At 40.1% G+C, this 17199-nt stretch overlaps 1 protein-coding gene across 1 annotated transcript; it reads left to right on the forward strand.

The window, feature by feature from the left end:
• Positions 1–9952: 9952 nt before the first annotated feature.
• LOC132025987 (26S proteasome regulatory subunit 4-like) lies at positions 9953–11295 on the forward strand. The gene is given in 2 exon segments (XM_059413943.1): positions 9953–10208; positions 10211–11295. Coding segments are annotated over 2 exon segments (1323 nt in total). The 5' UTR covers positions 9953–9970.
• The last annotated feature ends 5904 nt before the right edge of the window (positions 11296–17199 follow it).

A 17199-nucleotide genomic window follows, 5' to 3' on the forward strand; every position in this document is an offset into this window, starting at 1 on the left:
AGTGGACGGTAAAAGAGCACTTTGGTTCAGAGTGGGCAACCTCAGCCACCTTCAAAGCAGAACTTGAGCAGTCTAAAGCTGAGTGCTGAGCCCAGTGGAGTCTGAAAACGAGTGTGCGAGAAAGCTGTTCCTGAGAAGCATTACCTATTAGGAAAAGTTGGCACTTTGGTGAGGAGAGTGGTCTGGCAACAGCGGAATGAAATTTTTTTAAAAAACAGACAAAACAAAAAATGTTAGAGAAAGTTAAATCTTTGATACAAGTTCAAAAGCCTAGTGGGGAAAGAGAAGTCAGAAAAGGATCAGAGATACAGATGGGCCTGAAGAAAATTCCTCAGACAATATTTGAGTGGGACATTCATTTTTGTTATTCCTGAGTTTCCTAAGACACCTAATGAATCATACTCTGGTGCCCTTCTTGTCTGTTAGAAAAAAGAACCATGGTGTCTGAAGTATTGAGAAAGCAAGTCCCAGACATTGAAGGGGTTGGGAGTGGTGAATTAAAAGAGCAAAGTTCCATGAGACTGGATACCCCCAGTCTTGTGTCACGTCTCTGGCTAAAACAGCAAATGTCAAGTGTTTACATGCACAATCCTTATGTTTCATGGGAAGTAAGATTTGAAGATAGGCTCATCTGTATTCAAAGAAGACAATGAGTTGTTGTTGTTTTAAAGATTTTATTTATTTATTTGACAGACAGAGATCACAAGTAGGCAGAGAGGCAGGCAGAGAGAGAGTGGGGGAAGCACCAGAGGGTGATTCATTAGCAAAAGAATCCAAGACAATCCTAAACATTAGTTAGAAAAAAGCAAGCAGGGCCGCCTGGGTGGCTCAGTGGGTTAAAGCCTCTGTCTTTGTCTCAGGTCATGGTCCCAGGGTCCCAGGGTCCCAGGGCCCAGGGTCCCAGGGTTGAAGGGTCCTGGGATTGAGCCCCACATGGGGCTCTCTGCTCAGCAGGGAGCCTGCTTCCTCCTCTCTCTCTGCCTGCCTCTCTGCCTACTTGTGATCCCTGTCAAATAAATAAATAAAATCTTTAAAAAAGAAAAAAGCAAGCAAATAAAAATATGCACCAGAACACTATTTTAAATTATTCCTTCTATCTGTTAAGCACCTACTATGTACTAAGCATCTTCCATAAATGCTTTCATTTAATCTTACAACAATCCTGGGTTTGTTTTTTAAGTAGGCCCCACGCCCAATGTCCCCAATGTGAGGCTTGAACCTACCACCCCCAGAGCAACACCTGAGCTGAGATTATGAGTCAGATGATTAACTGACTGAGCCATCCAGGTACCTCAATCCTGGGATTTTTTAAATCCTTTTCTCAAAAAGGGTTAAGGAACAAAAAATTTACAAACAATAAGTGGCTGAGTCAGAATCTGAACTGGATCCATGCTTTCCACTACAACCTAGTACTTCTAAAATAACATAAATTATGGTAAAAAAAAAATAGGTAACTGTTTAGAGACAAGGTAGAGATAAGGAACATAAGAAAATGCAGTTAAGATCCAGAACACAGAAACACTTTCTCCCTCCTCCAAACCACAAAAGGACTTAATCAAGAGCTATTGAGTGAACCAAGGTTGACACTGATACAATCTACGGATCCTGTTCAAAGTCTTACACTCAGTGTGGGAGTGTGTTCTCTTCTGTGCAGCTTTATCACGTGTGTAGGTTTGTGTATCCACCATCACAGTCAAGAGACAGAACGGTTCCATGACCACAAAGGTCCATCATGTTGCCTTTTTATGACCACATCCACTTGCCTCCTGGCCATCTCCCCAGCCCTAACCCTGGGCAACCATGAACCTGGTTTTCTTCTCTAAAATTTTGTCATTTCAAATGTGTACAGAAATAGAGGGATGTAGTACATAATCTTTTGGGATTAGGTTCAAGTTATTTTATGGGTCAATCATCTGTTCCTTTTAACTGCTGAGTAGTATTCCACAGTATGGATGTACCACAGTGTGTTTAAGCATTCACCTACTAAAGGACATCTGGACTGTTTCATAGGAATAAAGATAATAAGAACATTCATATACAGGTTTTGGAGTGAACATAAGTCTTCTTTTCTCTGGGATAAATAAAAGAAATGCAATTGGTGGGTCATGTGGTAGTTGTATGTTTATGTTTTTAAGAGACTGTTGGACTGTTTCAAGAGTGGCTGAACCATTTTACATTACTAGCAAGATGTGCAAATCACCCAGTTTCTCTACATCCTTGCCAGCGTTTGATCTTGTCACTGAAAGACCCCCTCTCCCCTTGCTAAAGGCTTGTTTAAGTAACCTGATGTCCCCACAGCACCCCCTATCCCCTTGCTGAAGGCTTGATTGTTCCCATAGCTGGATGGCAACACATACCAGGATGTCTATTGTCTGTGATCACCTGGTCTGTCAAAAGAAAAGACAAATGAGGAATAGAGTGTACATGGGACTTTCCAGAGTGCTGAGCCAAGGCCCACCAGAACAAACCGTTGTGTCCTTGCCTTAAACCCAGTGCCTGACAATGCTTGATTTAAGTTAACCAATCAGATCCCTGTAACCAAGCATCTGCTTCTGTAAGCTCGCTTCCCGCCATCCCAACCTTGCCCTATATAATCTGCTCCCCAACTTAGCCCGGGACGCTCAGCCCACAAAGGCTGATGCGTCCGCAGGCGCCTGTGTAACCAATAAACCTCTTGCAACTTGCATCCAGTGGAGGCTTGGTGTCTGCTTCTTGGGTGCGGATCGAGGGTCTTTCATCACCATTTTTAATTTTAGCCATTCTGATAGGTGTGTAGTGGTGTCTTGGGGTCTTCATTTGCATGTCTTTGATGGTTAATAATGTGAGACATCTTTTCATGTGCTTATTTGCCACTTATATATTCTCTTCAATGAGATGTCCATTCATGATTTTTGCCCATTTTCTAATCGGATTATTTGTTTTGTTTTTTTTTTTACTGTTGAGTTTTGAGAGTTCTCTATCTTTTCTACATATTAGTCTTTAGTCAGATATATGGTTTGAGAATATTTTCTCCTAGACTGTAGCTTATCTTTTACTCCTTTCACATGGTATTTTGCAGATAGAAAGGTTTTCATTTTAATGGGGTCCAACTGATCAATTTTTCCATTTGTGAATTGTGTTTTTGGTGTCAAGTCTAAAAACTCTTTCCTCAGCCATATATCCTAAGATCGTCTACTATGTTTTTTTTTCTAAAAGTGTTATAGTTTTGGGGTGCTTGGGTGGCTCAGTTGGCTAAACTTCTGCTTTCGGCTCAAGTCATGATCTCCAGGCCCTGGTATCAATCCCTGGGATTGAGCCCAGGGATCCAGCTTTGTGTCAGGCTCCCTGCTCAGCAGGGAGTCTGCTTCTCTCTTTCTCTTTCACCCCTCTGTCCTTCCCCACTGCTCATTCTTTCTCTCTCAAATAAATAAATAAATAAATAAATTAAATCTTATAAAAAACAATTAAAAATAGTATTTGTTATAGTTTTATAATTTCCATTTAAGTTTTAGATTCCATAATATTTCTTCTGAGCTTTATTCTAAAAGTTTTTCTTTTCTTTTACGTTTTACATTTCAGTCCAAGATTCATTTTGAGTTAATTTTTATATGAGGTGTGATGTTTAGAGCAAAGTTTAGTTTTTGCCCCTAAGTATCCAGTTGCTGTACCATTATTTGTCCAAAAAAGCTAATTTTCTCCATTGATCTGCTTTTATATTTGTCAAAAATCAGTTGAACATATATATGTGTAGATTTATTTTTAATTGTCTAGCATGGGCTACCAATTTAATGAGTATTTATGGAGCTCCTACTATGAGCCAAGAATTCTAGGTGCTGAAGATGCAACATGATCCCAAGCAGACAAAAAACTTCTGTACTCAAAGAGCTTATAGGCTAGTGGGAAAGATAAATCTAAACAAAAATATAAATTAACACGTACCGTAAAGTCAGAAAAAGAAATACTAAGAAAATAATGGAAAGTGGTAGACAGTCATGTGTGAGGTGGGATGGGAGGCCTATATGAAATACCATGGTCAAAGAAGACTTCTCTGAATAACTGCCATCTGAGCAAAGACTTAAATTAATACGGGAGCAAACCATACAAATATTTAGGGGAAAATTTTACCTGAAGAGAACACAACATGTCTTGCAAGCTTAAAAGACTATGTGTGTGGGGGCGCCTGGGTCGTTCAGTGGGTTAAAGCCTCTGCCTTCGGCTCAGGTCATGATCTCAGGGTCCTGGGATCAAGCCCTGCTTCGGGCTCTCTGCTCAGCAAGGAGCCTGCTTCCTCCTCTCTCTCTGCATGCCTCTCTGCCTACTTGTGATCTCTGTCAAATAAATAAATAAATAAATAATTTTTTAAAAAGATTGTGTGTGTGTGTAAGAGTGTGGAGAATATAGCAGTGTGGGTTTCTGTGGCTTTATCTTCTCACAGATAACTATTACAAATTCTAGAAAAGATAGAAGGTGAGGGGGGAGCCTACCTGAAGGGACCAGAGAGTGGACCAAAGCAGAGTGTGCTTCCCATTTGTTATGGCTGCCAACCTGAGAGAAGAGTCTATTTGGTGTGGTGGGGGACAGCTAAAATTTAATGGAAGACTGGCAGTCTTTTTGTCCTGAAGAAACAGAAACAGAGTTTGGGACAACAACAGCCTCTGCAGAATGAAGGGACATCTGGAAATTAAAGACGCGGTGGGCGGGAGGAGGGCTGGGTGGAGTGGCGACCCTACTGTTCAGGAACTCTGCCCAAATGTCCACTGCTTTCTGAATTGCTCATTAGCAAGACAGACGGAAAACAACCCTGCTGAGGAAAAAGAACAGAACTCAGATTTGAGCTGCTGTTTAATACAGAATTTTCTGTGTGGATCCAAGTAAGTTCATTGTTTGCTTAAACAAACAAACAAACCCCTTCCTTTTAGGGCGATGTAAGTGAATCCATTCCCAATGTCCAGGATACAATCCCAAACTACTTGATATATAAAGAAACTATGAAACCTGAGTCAAATAAGCAAATAACAAATAATCAATAAATCCATATTATAGAAAAATTCCCATAATCCTAACGTAAGTTTTTTTTTTTCCATTTTCTCATAAAACAGTTCAAAGGAAGAAGGAACCAAATCACATGGCTGGTGAGATGTAGAGGGCTAGAATAAGAGAAGAAGTCAAGCAACCAGTGATCTTTAGCCATGGAGAGAATGGTACTGTACAAGAGAAATATAATGACTTGGCGGCAGAGAATATCAGGATAGGCCCTAATGGCCTCTTCCTTTGATTTCAAGAGGTCTCAGTAAGTAACCTTTGTTCCCATCCAGGAATATTCTAGGCAGGGCTCTGTTAGTCAAGGAGGCTGTCTCCGTCTTTATACCTGCAGTCGGGTTGTATACTGATGAGACGCACCTGGCCCAGATGAACAGGTTCAGCATTTATCAAAAGCAGCCACGGACATTGGGGAGGGTATGTGCTGTGATGAGTGCTGTGAAATGTGTAAGCCTGGCGAGTCACAGACCTGTACCTCTGGGGATAAAAACACATTATATGTTTATTAAAAAATTTAAAAATAAAAAAATAATAATAATTTTAAAAAGAAAAGAAAAGCAACGGAACACACCACCCTTCTTCAGTCAGGGACTTTCCACCTACAATGTGTAACAATCCCAAACTGGAGAGAGAAGAGATGCCTCAACTTAAAATCAAGTCGGGAAGGGACGCCTGGGTGGCTCAGTCAGTTAAGTGTCTGCCTTCAGCACAGGTCATGATCCCAGGGTCCTGGGATCGAGTCTTGGATTGGACTCCCTGCTCAGCCAGGAGCCTGCTTCTCCCTCTGCCTGCTGCTCCCCCTGCTTATGATCACTCACTTTCTCACTCTTGCTCTCTGACAAATAAATAAATAGAATATTTTAAAAAATAATAAAAGCAGCCATGGTGGGGAGAACTGTTCCAATGTTATAAGGCTGTGCTCAGAAAGGAACATTTCTAGAATGTTCCTCATCCTCAGAAATTCTCATGAGATCCTACTCAGATGAAATGATCTCAACAGTACACTCACCGTGATGATTTTGAAGTCTGGAAACTTGACCTCTGCCTGACTTGGAAAATGTAACTGACCTCTCTCCCCTATGTCTTGATCTTGATGCCTTCCTTCTGTATTTCTGTATCTTTTCTATAACCGCGTGATTTGATTAAGCATTTGACCTTCCTATCAATCTAGACTTCCTCTTAACAATACTGTAAATGCTCTCACTGAGTAGATCAGTGGTAACAGTAGGGGTGATTCAGAGTTGTCACCTCTAGTAGGTCAAAATCTCCATGAAAAAAAAAAGTTGAGACAATGAAGTGGTATAATACTGTGCACCCAGATTATTTTACCATCCATTGTTTGAGATTCCTAAGGTCTTGAGGTGTCTAAAGGGAGGTAGAACTTACCAGTAGGGCATAAAAACTATACACTTAGCTCCTAAGAATCTGGTCTGGTGGAATAATCTGGAGAATACTAACAACAAAACCTAAATGCTGGCTATTGTTCGCGGGACTAGTGAAAATCAATGAGCCAATAGGGGGAGCCAAAACAGCACAGATGAAACTCCTGGATATTGAGACTTGGGGTTCCCACAAAACTGGTGGCATAGTAACCTTGGATATCAGGTGTAGCTGTAAAGTGGCAAAGAATGGCAGCCAATAAACTTTGAAAATACGAACTCCATTGTGAGGAAAATGGCAATTTCTCCAGTATCAGAATGCACTATTAAGAATATTCTAAGTAAATAGGAAAATCTGCCATTACTTCCCAGATCACTAGGGTAGGGAAAATCCACTCTCTTCTCAGTCTTTAATTTCTATTGAAATATATTTTCCATGCAAAAAAAGTGCAATATCTTATAGAGCTAGTTAACTTTTCATACACTGAGTCACACCCACGTATCACTACCCCAGTGAAGAAACACCAAAACATTATCAGAATCTTCATGGCCCTCCTCAAGTCCCCTTCCTCAGAGGTATTTCTATTCTGACTTCAAACACCATGGATTACTTTTGCCTGCTTTTGTACATTACATAAGTTCAATAAAGCAGCAGGTGCTATTCTCTGTCTGGCATCTTTCCGTAAACATTTTATGTTTTGAAATCCATCCATATAACCTTTCATTCCATTGTTGTATATTTCATCATGTGATGTCCCACAGTTGACTCAGCCCCTCTTCTGCAGGTGAGCATTTTGGTGGTTAGTTTTGAGCTGTTACAGATAGGGCTGCTACAAACACTGTAACACTTGTGTGTTGTTGAACAGATGCATGCCCATCTGAAGGGCAGTGGGTAAGGGTGGAATGCTAGATCACAGAATGGGCTCACGTTCAATGTTAATAAGTGCAACCAAAGAATTTTCCAAGGCAGTTGGACAAATTTGCACTTTCACCAACAGCTTTTTCCAGATTTGGGGTCACCATATGTTTCTGCTAACACTTGGTGTTTTCTCATTTTAGCAGTTCTTCTAGGGATATCCTAAAATTGCTCTGTGGCTTATTTGGGGGGGGGGGGGTTGTTTTGTTTTATATAGTTGCTCTTTTATTGTTTCTCTGTACACAACCACTTTATCTATACTTGAAAGTTCTTATGAAAAAGCCTGATCCCTAGTGTATTTGAGAGGAGGATGTGTGTGTGTGTGTGTGTGTGTGTGTATGTGTGTGTGTTTCCTTACCAACTTTAAATCTTAGGGAAATCAACAACCACTTAAATCATCCAAACCAAGAAACAAAATTCGGCTGCAGCTTCTTTACTTCTGCAAAGTTATATTACGCTTAAAGTTCATAGTCAAATAAGCAAATGCATTTCTAGACAGTTAATTTGTTTTCTGGAATTCTTATGCCTTGTAGTACATTGAAATACTGTTCTTTTGCTGATTACATGCATATTTATGGGAAAATATTTCATCAGTTTATGATGTTCATGCTTTCATATTAAAGGACTTTTATTTTTTAAAATTTACTCAAGTTGTTTAAAACTTTTAAAAAACCAGTTTACCTATTTCTCACGCCCACCCTTTACCTCTGTCAATCATCAAACTGTTCTCTGCATCTATGAGCTTATATATATATTAGATTCCACATATAAGAGAGATTATACAGTATTTGTGTTTCTCTGTCTGACTTATTTCACTTGGGCTAATGGCCTCAAGATAATCCAAGTGGTAGCCCAACCATACACTATTGTTTCAATTGTAATTTCCCTGATCATTAATGAAATTGATCATCTTTTTATATATCTATGGGCCAGTAGAATATCCTTTGTTGTGGAGGCTGCTTAGATCTTTTTTCCATTCCTCTAGTGGGTTCCATTCTAGTATATTTTTCTTATTGATTTGTAAGAATTCTTTATATATTTTGGATGTAAGCCCTTGGTTGGACATGGGTACAAATACCACTTGCCATTCTGTGGCTTGCTTTTTGGTATTTATACCAATGTGCTAGTATTGCCCTAACAGACTGTCACACATTGGGTGTCTTATACAACAGAGACTTATTTTCTCACAGTTCTGAAGGCTAGAAGTCTGAGATCAAAGTGTTAGCAGGTTTAGTTTCTTTCTTTTTTTTATTTTTTAACTTTATTTTTTATTTATTTTCAGCATTACAGTATTCATTATTTTTGCACCACACCCAGTGTTCCATGCAATCCGTGCCCTCTATAATAATCTGAGGGGTTTCAAGGGGCGGAGGGGTGGGAGGTTGGGGTACCAGGTTGTGGGTATTATAGAGGGCAGGTTTGGTTTTTTATGAGAGCTAGGAGGGAGAATTCTGTTCCAGAATATAGTCCTCTGTCTGCATGCAAACATGTCCAAGCTCTGTGTATATGGGTCCAAATCTCCTCTTCTAATGAGGACACCATATGCTTGGTCTTAATACCCCATACTCAGTCTTAATCACCTATTCAAAGACCTTTTCTCTGCATACAGTTTCATTCTGAGGTATTAGAGTAACTCAGGCCTGAATATACATCCCCCCTCAGGGGGGATGGGGGACACAATTTAGCCCAATTCATTGTTTTGTGTTTTTTTCTTTGAGATAAAATTAACATTTCATAAATTCACTATTTTAAAGTGTATAATTCATATGGTTGTGCGACCATCAAGACTATTTAATTCCAGAACATTTTCTTCACCCCAAGAAGAAACCCCAGGTCCCTTAGTAGTTCCTCTTCATTCTCTCCCCCCAGTCCCTGGTAACAGCTAATCTCCCTTCTGTTTCTGTAGATTTACCTGTTTTGGACATTTCAGAGAAATTGAATCGTCACCTTTGTGTCTGGCCCCTTTGACTTAGCACCACGTTTTCAAGGTTCATCTGTGTTGTAGCTGATGTTGATACTTCATTCCTTTTTATGGCTGAATAGTACTCCTGTGCATGGATAGATCACATTTTCTTTATCCACTCATCATGAGTTGTTTCCACTTTTTGATTATTATGAATAATGCTGTTATGAACGTTGGTGTGTTTATGTTCGTATGAAGATATGCTTTCAATTCTCTTGGGTTTGCAGTTAGAAGGGAATATACTAACTCTAATTTTTTTTGAGGAACTGCCAAACCTTTTTCCTATCAGCTACAGTATTTTCCATTCTTCCCAACAAAGTATGAAAGTCATCCTAGAGGGTGGGAAGTGGGGTGTCATTGTGGTTTTGATTTGTGTTTCCCTAATGACTAATGATGCTGAGTAGCTTTTCATGTGTTTTTTTTTTTTTGCCATTTTTATGTCTTCTTTAGAGAACCTTAATGATGTCTTTAAATTAACAGACATGCTTATTTTAATATTGGATAATTTATAACTTTTTTCATAATGCTTTTTATACTTCTGTATATAAGAAGTATTTGCCTACTTAAGATCACATCTTCTATATGTTACCTTTCACATGTAGATCTATAATGCACTTTGGATTTCTTTTGGGTAGCAGTAAGATAAGGATCAAGATATAATTTTTCCAGGGTGGTTTGAGCGGCCGAAGCAAGATGGGTCAGAGTCAGAGCGGTGGTCATGGCCCTGGAGGTGGCAAGAAGGATGACAAGGACAAGAAAAAGAAATATGAACCTCCTGTACCAACTCGGGTGGGGAAAAAGAAGAAGAAAACAAAGGGACCAGATGCTGCCAGCAAGCTGCCACTGGTGACACCCCATACTCAGGGCCAGTTAAAATTATTGAAGTTAGAGAGAATTAAAGACTATCTTCTCATGGAGGAAGAATTCATTAGAGTCAGGAACAAATGAAGCCTTTAGAAGAAAAGCAAGAGGGGGAAAGGTCTAAGATGGATGACCTGAGAGGAAACCCAATGTCAGTAGGAACCTTGGAAGAGATCATTGATGACAATCACACCATCGTGTCTACATCTGTGAGCTCTGAGCAATACCTCAGCATTCTTTCCTTTGTAGACAAGGATCTGCTGGAACCGGGCTGCTCCGTCCTGCTCAACCAGAAGGTACATCCCATCATAGGGGTGTTTATGGACGACACAGATCCCTTGGTCACAGTGATGAAGGTAGAAAAGGTGCCCCAGGAAACCAATGTTGATATTGGGGGGTTGGACAACCAAATCCAGGAAATTAAGGAATCTGTGGAGCTTCCTCTCACTCATCCTGAGTATTATGAAGAGATGGGTATAAAGCCCCCGAAGGGGGTCATTCTCTATGGTCCACCTGGCACAGGTAAAACCTTATTAGCCAAAACAGTAGCAAACCAAACCTCAGCCACTTTATTGAGAGTGTTTGGCTTGTAACTTATTCAGAAGTACCTAGGTGACGGGCCCAAACTCATTCGGGAATTGTTTCGAGTTGCGGAAGAACACGCACCATCCATCATGTTTATTGATGAAATTGATGCCATTGGAACAAAAAGGTATGACTCAAATTCTGGTTGTGAGAGAGAAATTCAGCGAACAATGCTGGAGCTGCTGAACCAGTTGGATGGATTTGATTCGAGGGGTGACGAGAAAGTTATCATGGCCACAAACCGAATAGAGACTTTGGATCCAGCTCTTATCAGACCAGGTCGCATCGATAGGAAGATTGAGTTCCCCCTGCCCGAAGAGAAGACTAAGAAGCGCATCTTTCAAATTCACACAAGCAGGATGACGCTGGCCAATGATGTGACCCTGGATGACTTGATCATGGCTAAAGATGACCTCTTGGATGCTGATATCAAGGCAATCTGTACAGAAGCTGGTCTGATGGCCTTGAGAGAACGCAGAATGAAAGTAACAAATGAAGACTTCAAGAAATCTAAAGAAAATGTTCTTTATAAAAAACAGGAAGGCACCCCTGAGGGATATAGTCCAACTTGAAACTATAGGGATATAGTACCAACCCGAGTTGGTACAGGAGGTTCATATTTCTTTTTTTTGTCCTCTCTAGCAGACCACAGCTGCCTTCAAGGAAGTGGTCGGGGTTGTTCTGACCCCTTGAAGGGATGAGGTTGAGGAAGTTGCCCAGAGGAACCCATGTTCCAGTTGATCTTTCTTACTAGCAGAACCTCCTTGTGTACTTTTTTGAGCATGTAGGATGCCCTTCAGGCTGCCTTCACCTGTTGGTCCCATGAAGTGCTCTGTCTCCAATAAAGCGTGCTCCTTCTCAAAAAAAAAAAAAAAAGATACAATTTTTCCATATAGCTTTCCAACTGACCTAGAAAATTTGTGTTGAAAAGAGTCCTTTCTCAGCACACTGAAGGGTCAAGTTTGTCACAATTTAATATTATATTAAATAATATATATAATTTATATTCGCCTTGATATATTTACTTTTTGATTTTTTTTATTCAACTGCATAATTCACTTGATTCTATTTGTACCAACACCACACTGTCTTAATCTAGTTTTATAACCAGTCTTGAAATCTACCAGTATTAGTCTTCCAGCTTTGTTTTGTTTGTTTTGTTTATCTTAACTATTCTTGGCCTTTTCATGGCTCTGGATTTCCCTATTAAACCCAGTAAAGAAACAGACCACTTGTTTTTGGTCCCATAGAAGGAATTACATTCAGCAGAAAATTTTTAGAACTGATCTTTCGTACTAGGTCTTAGATCATGGAACTTCAAACATCCTTGTATGAAATGATTATTGGACACTTACTGTGAACAAAGCCCACAATGAAATAGTAAGTGTATATGGCAAAAGTTAGTTCTGTCTTCAGTAGGTAGTGGTCAAAGATGTTTAAAAAAATCAATGAGCTATAAATGAGCAGTATAAAAATAATAGTATGTAGATAGAAGTTGTATCCAATTGGATACAAACTTAGAAGCACTCATTTATTTATTTTACATGATATACATAAGTAGTGGAAACTCAAGGGCACCTGGGAGACTCTGTCGATTAAGAGTCTGCCTTTACCTCAGGTCATGATCCCAGGGTCCTAGGATCAAGTCCCACATTGGGCTCCCTGCTCAGCAGGGGGTCTCCTTCTCGCTCTCCCTCTACGCCTCCCCTCTGCTCACGCCCTCTCTCTCTCTCAGATAAATAAAATCTTAGAAAAAGAAAGAAAGAAAGAAACTCAAGAGAAAAGAGAGAGTTTGATAGATCAATCCAGAGGGGATCACAGAAATTTCAGGAGACACTAAGCATCCCCAAAGAAAAGACGTGTCTCATTTAAAAATAAAACAAACATACAAATAGTTAAAACTTATTGCCCATCTTGCTACAAAGAAATTCACCATTAGAAAAACCTTGCTCGTCCATACAGAAACACTAGCCAATATGTTAGGGTCCCATTCCTTCTTGGGGGCAGAAAGCAGAGAATATAAAAAAATTCTACCCTATATGTAATACTTTCAGAGACAGAAAAAATGGTCTTGTATCCGTAAGGAAAGAACAGGATACCATTTAAAAATAACGTGTAGAGGGACGCCTGGGTGGCTCAGTTGGTTAAGCAGCTGCCTTCGGCTCAGGTCATGATCCCAGCGTCCTGGGATCGAGTCCCACATCGGGCTTCTTGCTCAGCGGGGAGCCTGCTTCTCCCTCTGCCTCTGCCTGCCATTCTGTCTGCCTGTGCTTGCTCTCTCTCCCTCTCTCTCTCTCTCTCTGATAAGTAAATAAAATCTTAAAAAAAAAAAAAAGTAACATGTAGAGACAACTACAGCCTATTGGAAATTAAAATGAAATAATAGATTTTCAACATCAATAAAGGTCTTAAGATACCAAGTCAAGAAAATCTCCCAGAAAGTAGAACACAAAGAAAAAGATACTGGAGGTAAAGTAGGAAAGGTGAAAATAGTATTTTACTGACGCGAGTTCCAGGGGCAGGAGGTGGAAGGAAGAAAACAAAGAAGGCAAGACAAAATGAAACCAAAAAATAATGGAAAAAATTTCTAAATTCTGAAGCACATGTGTTTCCAGATCAAAAAAATCCCAGAAGGCACCTATGTGAATGCATAAAAAGCACCCTACAGTAAAACCACGAGAGAAAGAGAAGGCACTAAAACCAGTGAGGGGGTGGGAAGAGCGTCAATAACACTGCATTAAGGATGGAAGTGTCATGGACTGTTGCATAACAGCACCGGAAGGCGAGGGACCGTGGAGAAACACCTTCAGAATTCTGAAAGAACCCTGACTTCTACATAAAAGTAATCTATCAATTAACTGTGAGGGTAGAAAAAAAAATTAAAAAAAAAAAGATATTTTAACACATGTAAAGATGTTACTTCCCAGGCACCTTTTCTTAGCACTAAAAAAGATGAAGAAATAAGATAAAATACGTGAAGACTTGGAGCCAAATTAATGAAAAGCGCAGCCAAGGGAAGACTTCAGATTTTAAAAGTAAACAACAATTCATTTCAGAACCACTAACTAGAGGGCCTGGAAAGGAAATCTCCAGGAGGGGAGCGGCACAGGGAGGAGTGGAACTGAAATCGTATCTGACATGTCTCAGCATATTCAGAAATATATTGCCAGATCTACTGGGGCATGTAGCAAGCGTCAGCAACAGGAGCAGGAAACTAAGCTAAAAGCAAGATAAAATATTCAAGCCATAAAAATTAAAGCCTTCGCTTATAAGGAAATAGATTCAGAAGTCGTTACTTGGCTTCCTGTGTTAGTAATCACTGTTAGCAATGATTGCGACTTGCTCAGTCATAAAGAGGTAAACACTGAAGGTTCATTTAATCAAGAGTGGGAACCAACGACACTGAGGAAAGATGGTACTGGAAAGGACACAAACTCTATTTTTTTCTGGATAGTAAGTTGATACATAATGTTGAAAAATAATAAATAAACATAAGAAGGGTGAAAATACCATTTGGAAATCTGTAGATAAATATCCTAAGAAAGACCTTAGAGAGTTGAAAGTGGTTATTTTGGAAGCATAAGGCCAAGGGATGGATTGAGTGTGTCAAACTATTGGAGTTTTCATTACAAGTCTTTTTGGATGATTTGACTCTTTTAAATTATTTGCTTGTATTACTTTAGGAAAGTATCAAATTACTAAAAATTAGAGTTGCATAAATAGTAGAGATTTAAGTAAGTTATTTAAAGCCATAAAGATAAAAAAAATAAAGCCATAAACATAAGTCATCAATAAGAGAAAATAAAATTACATGAGACTGACCGATGGAGAGAGAGGTGGGGAAAAAGAGCGAGATTGGTCATTGTGTAGCAGGAAATCAAAATACATTCTTTAGAGAGAAGAAGTCAAATGATGTAGTGTGTGCTTCCTCTTCAGAATGATTAAGCTAGCCAGTAGAAAAACTCAAAACAATAGGACTTAGGCAGAAGGAGAGAAGAATTTCATTTTCTTTTTTTATATATACCTTTGTAAGTCTTGAATTCTTGTTCATATATACATATATATCACTTCTATAATTATAATTATGTGTAATTAACTGGAATTAACAAATAAAAAATTGTGGCATAATTCACATCAGTGCAAAAGTGTCTCCACACCGCCCTCCAGAAACTGCAGAGCAGGAAATATGGAAAGACTCATGTTGCAGAGAGTCTCCTGAATCTTCTCTATGGCTTGGTGTCTAGATCTGTAATGGATGGTGTTTGGCTTTTTGAGTACATTCGTGAATTTTTGGATATAAAATTCCCGAGACGAGGGAAAGATGATGAGTTAAAATGCCTTCTCTAATAAAGTGAGGGGAAATGAGTTTCTGGGGCAGCAGGAGCAACAGCAGATGAAGTCTGACAAGGAAAGATTTGAGAAGGGAAAATGGTAGACCAGAAAAGCCTGGAGACTGACAAGGTCATGCAAAGAAAGTCAGCCAGAAGATATTCCTGGTGCCAGGGAAAAGCAATGGTCTTTTTTTGTTTTTGTTTTTGTTTTGTTTTTTTTTTTAAGATTTTTATTTTTATTTATTTGACAGAGGGAGAGATCACAAGTAGGCAGAGGGATTGGGGGGGAGGCAGGCTTCCTGCTGAGCAGAGAGCCCCATGTGGGGCTCAATCCCAGGACCCTGGGATCATGACCTGAGCTGAAGGCAGAGGCTTTAACCCACTGAGTCAACCAGGCACCCCAAGGCAATGGTCTTTTAAGATCACAGTTCTGGAACATTCACTGTGGAATTCCTGTCGTGTGTACCCAGTCATATCACCCCTCTGTTAACTCCAAAGCTTTAGTATAAGTCAGCTGTGAAGCTTTCTCATATGATGACTGTTTTAAAGAAATCAAAGAGAAGTGGCCATTTTCTTTATTATAGATCAGGATGTAGTGGAGAAGCAGAGGCCAGTGTAAGTCAGCATGAACAGAAATGAGACTTCAGAGGAGGTGAAGGTTTAGAAGAAGAGGTGACTGTCAGAAAGACAAGTTTTCCAAGACTATCCAGAGCTATAAGAGGGACACATGAGGGATAAGCCCTGAGGAGCCCCACCCAGCCCCTCAGTCCCTTCTACCATTTTTGTGTGTTCCTCCGCCAGTTTCCATGGTTCTGGTTTCTCATAATCCTACCTTCCCTTCTGTTGGTCTAGTCTTCTCAGGCTGCTAGACAGTTTGGCCCCCCCGAGAGAGCTGGATGCCCTAGGAACTTGTGTGTCCCTCCCCCTGGGTAGCTTTTCACCCAGTTCCTTTACCTGGAATTGGGACAAAATGTAAGCAAATTCAGAGTCCAAAGTTCCCTTTGGGGACAAGGCTAAGCCACTTCCTGTAGGACTTGGCCCCATCACAGTCCTGGGCTCCTTCCCTGTCCTGCCCTCTCACCACACTCCTTTTCCTGTTTCTCTTTAGAACACTTCTTTTTATTATTTTGTTGTTGTTGTTTTAATATTTATTTATTTGACAGAGAGAGGGATCACAAGTAGGCAGAGAGGCAGGCAGAGAGAGGGGGGAAAGCAGGCTCTCCACTGAGCGGGGAGCCCGATGTGGGGCTTGATCCCAGGACCCTGAGATCGTGACCTGAGCTGAAGGCAGAGGCTTAACCCACTGAGACACCCAGGTGCCCCAGAACACTTCTTTAATAAATTACTTGCACATGAACCCTTTCCTCAGGGTCTGCTTCTGGAGAATCTGGTCTAAGAGAGACACTAAAGTCATTTTAATTGAAATATGAAGAAAAGAATTAGAGGCCTTGGCCATACTTAAGGGTTGGGTGACACAAAGATTAGGCTTTCAAAGACTTTTGATGTAGTTAATATTGGGTGGAAGGGATATCGGGCAAAACCAAATGTAAGGAAGCAAGAAGTTGTTCCAGAGAAATACTGGTGATCAAATAGAGAAAGAAAGCAGGAGGGGTGCCTAGGTGGCTCAGTCAGTTAAGTGTCTGCCTCTGGCTCAGGTCTTGATTCCAGGGTCCTGGGATCAAGCCCCACATCAGGCTCTCTGCTCAGTGGGAGGCCTGCTTCTCCCTCTCCTACTCCTCCTGCTTGTGTTCTTTCTCTCACTGTCTCTTTCTTTCTGTCAAATAAATAAATAAAACATTTTAAAAAGAAAAAAAAAAAAAAACAAGCAAGCAAGAGACTTGGAGGAAGATGTGATATTTGGCCATGGCAGTGAAAGACAGGTAGGACGTGAAGATGTGGGGTAAAGACACCTTAAACAAGGCACAAGTATACATTTGCGAGAACTACATTCACCTTGTGATACAGTAAAATAGAAAAAGAAGTTAATTAAAGAAACATTAGGACGTGACTGGTATAAGGCCCTAGTTTTTCATTATACAGGCATCAAAGTGAAGACAAAGACACTGGATTTTTGTTTTTAAAGATTTCATTTATTTATTTGATAGACAGAGATCACAAGTAGGCAGAGAGGCAGGCAGAGAGAGA

This window comes from Mustela nigripes, chromosome 10 (assembly GCF_022355385.1).
Source record: "Mustela nigripes isolate SB6536 chromosome 10, MUSNIG.SB6536, whole genome shotgun sequence".
NCBI classification, from domain to species: Eukaryota; Metazoa; Chordata; class Mammalia; order Carnivora; family Mustelidae; genus Mustela; species Mustela nigripes.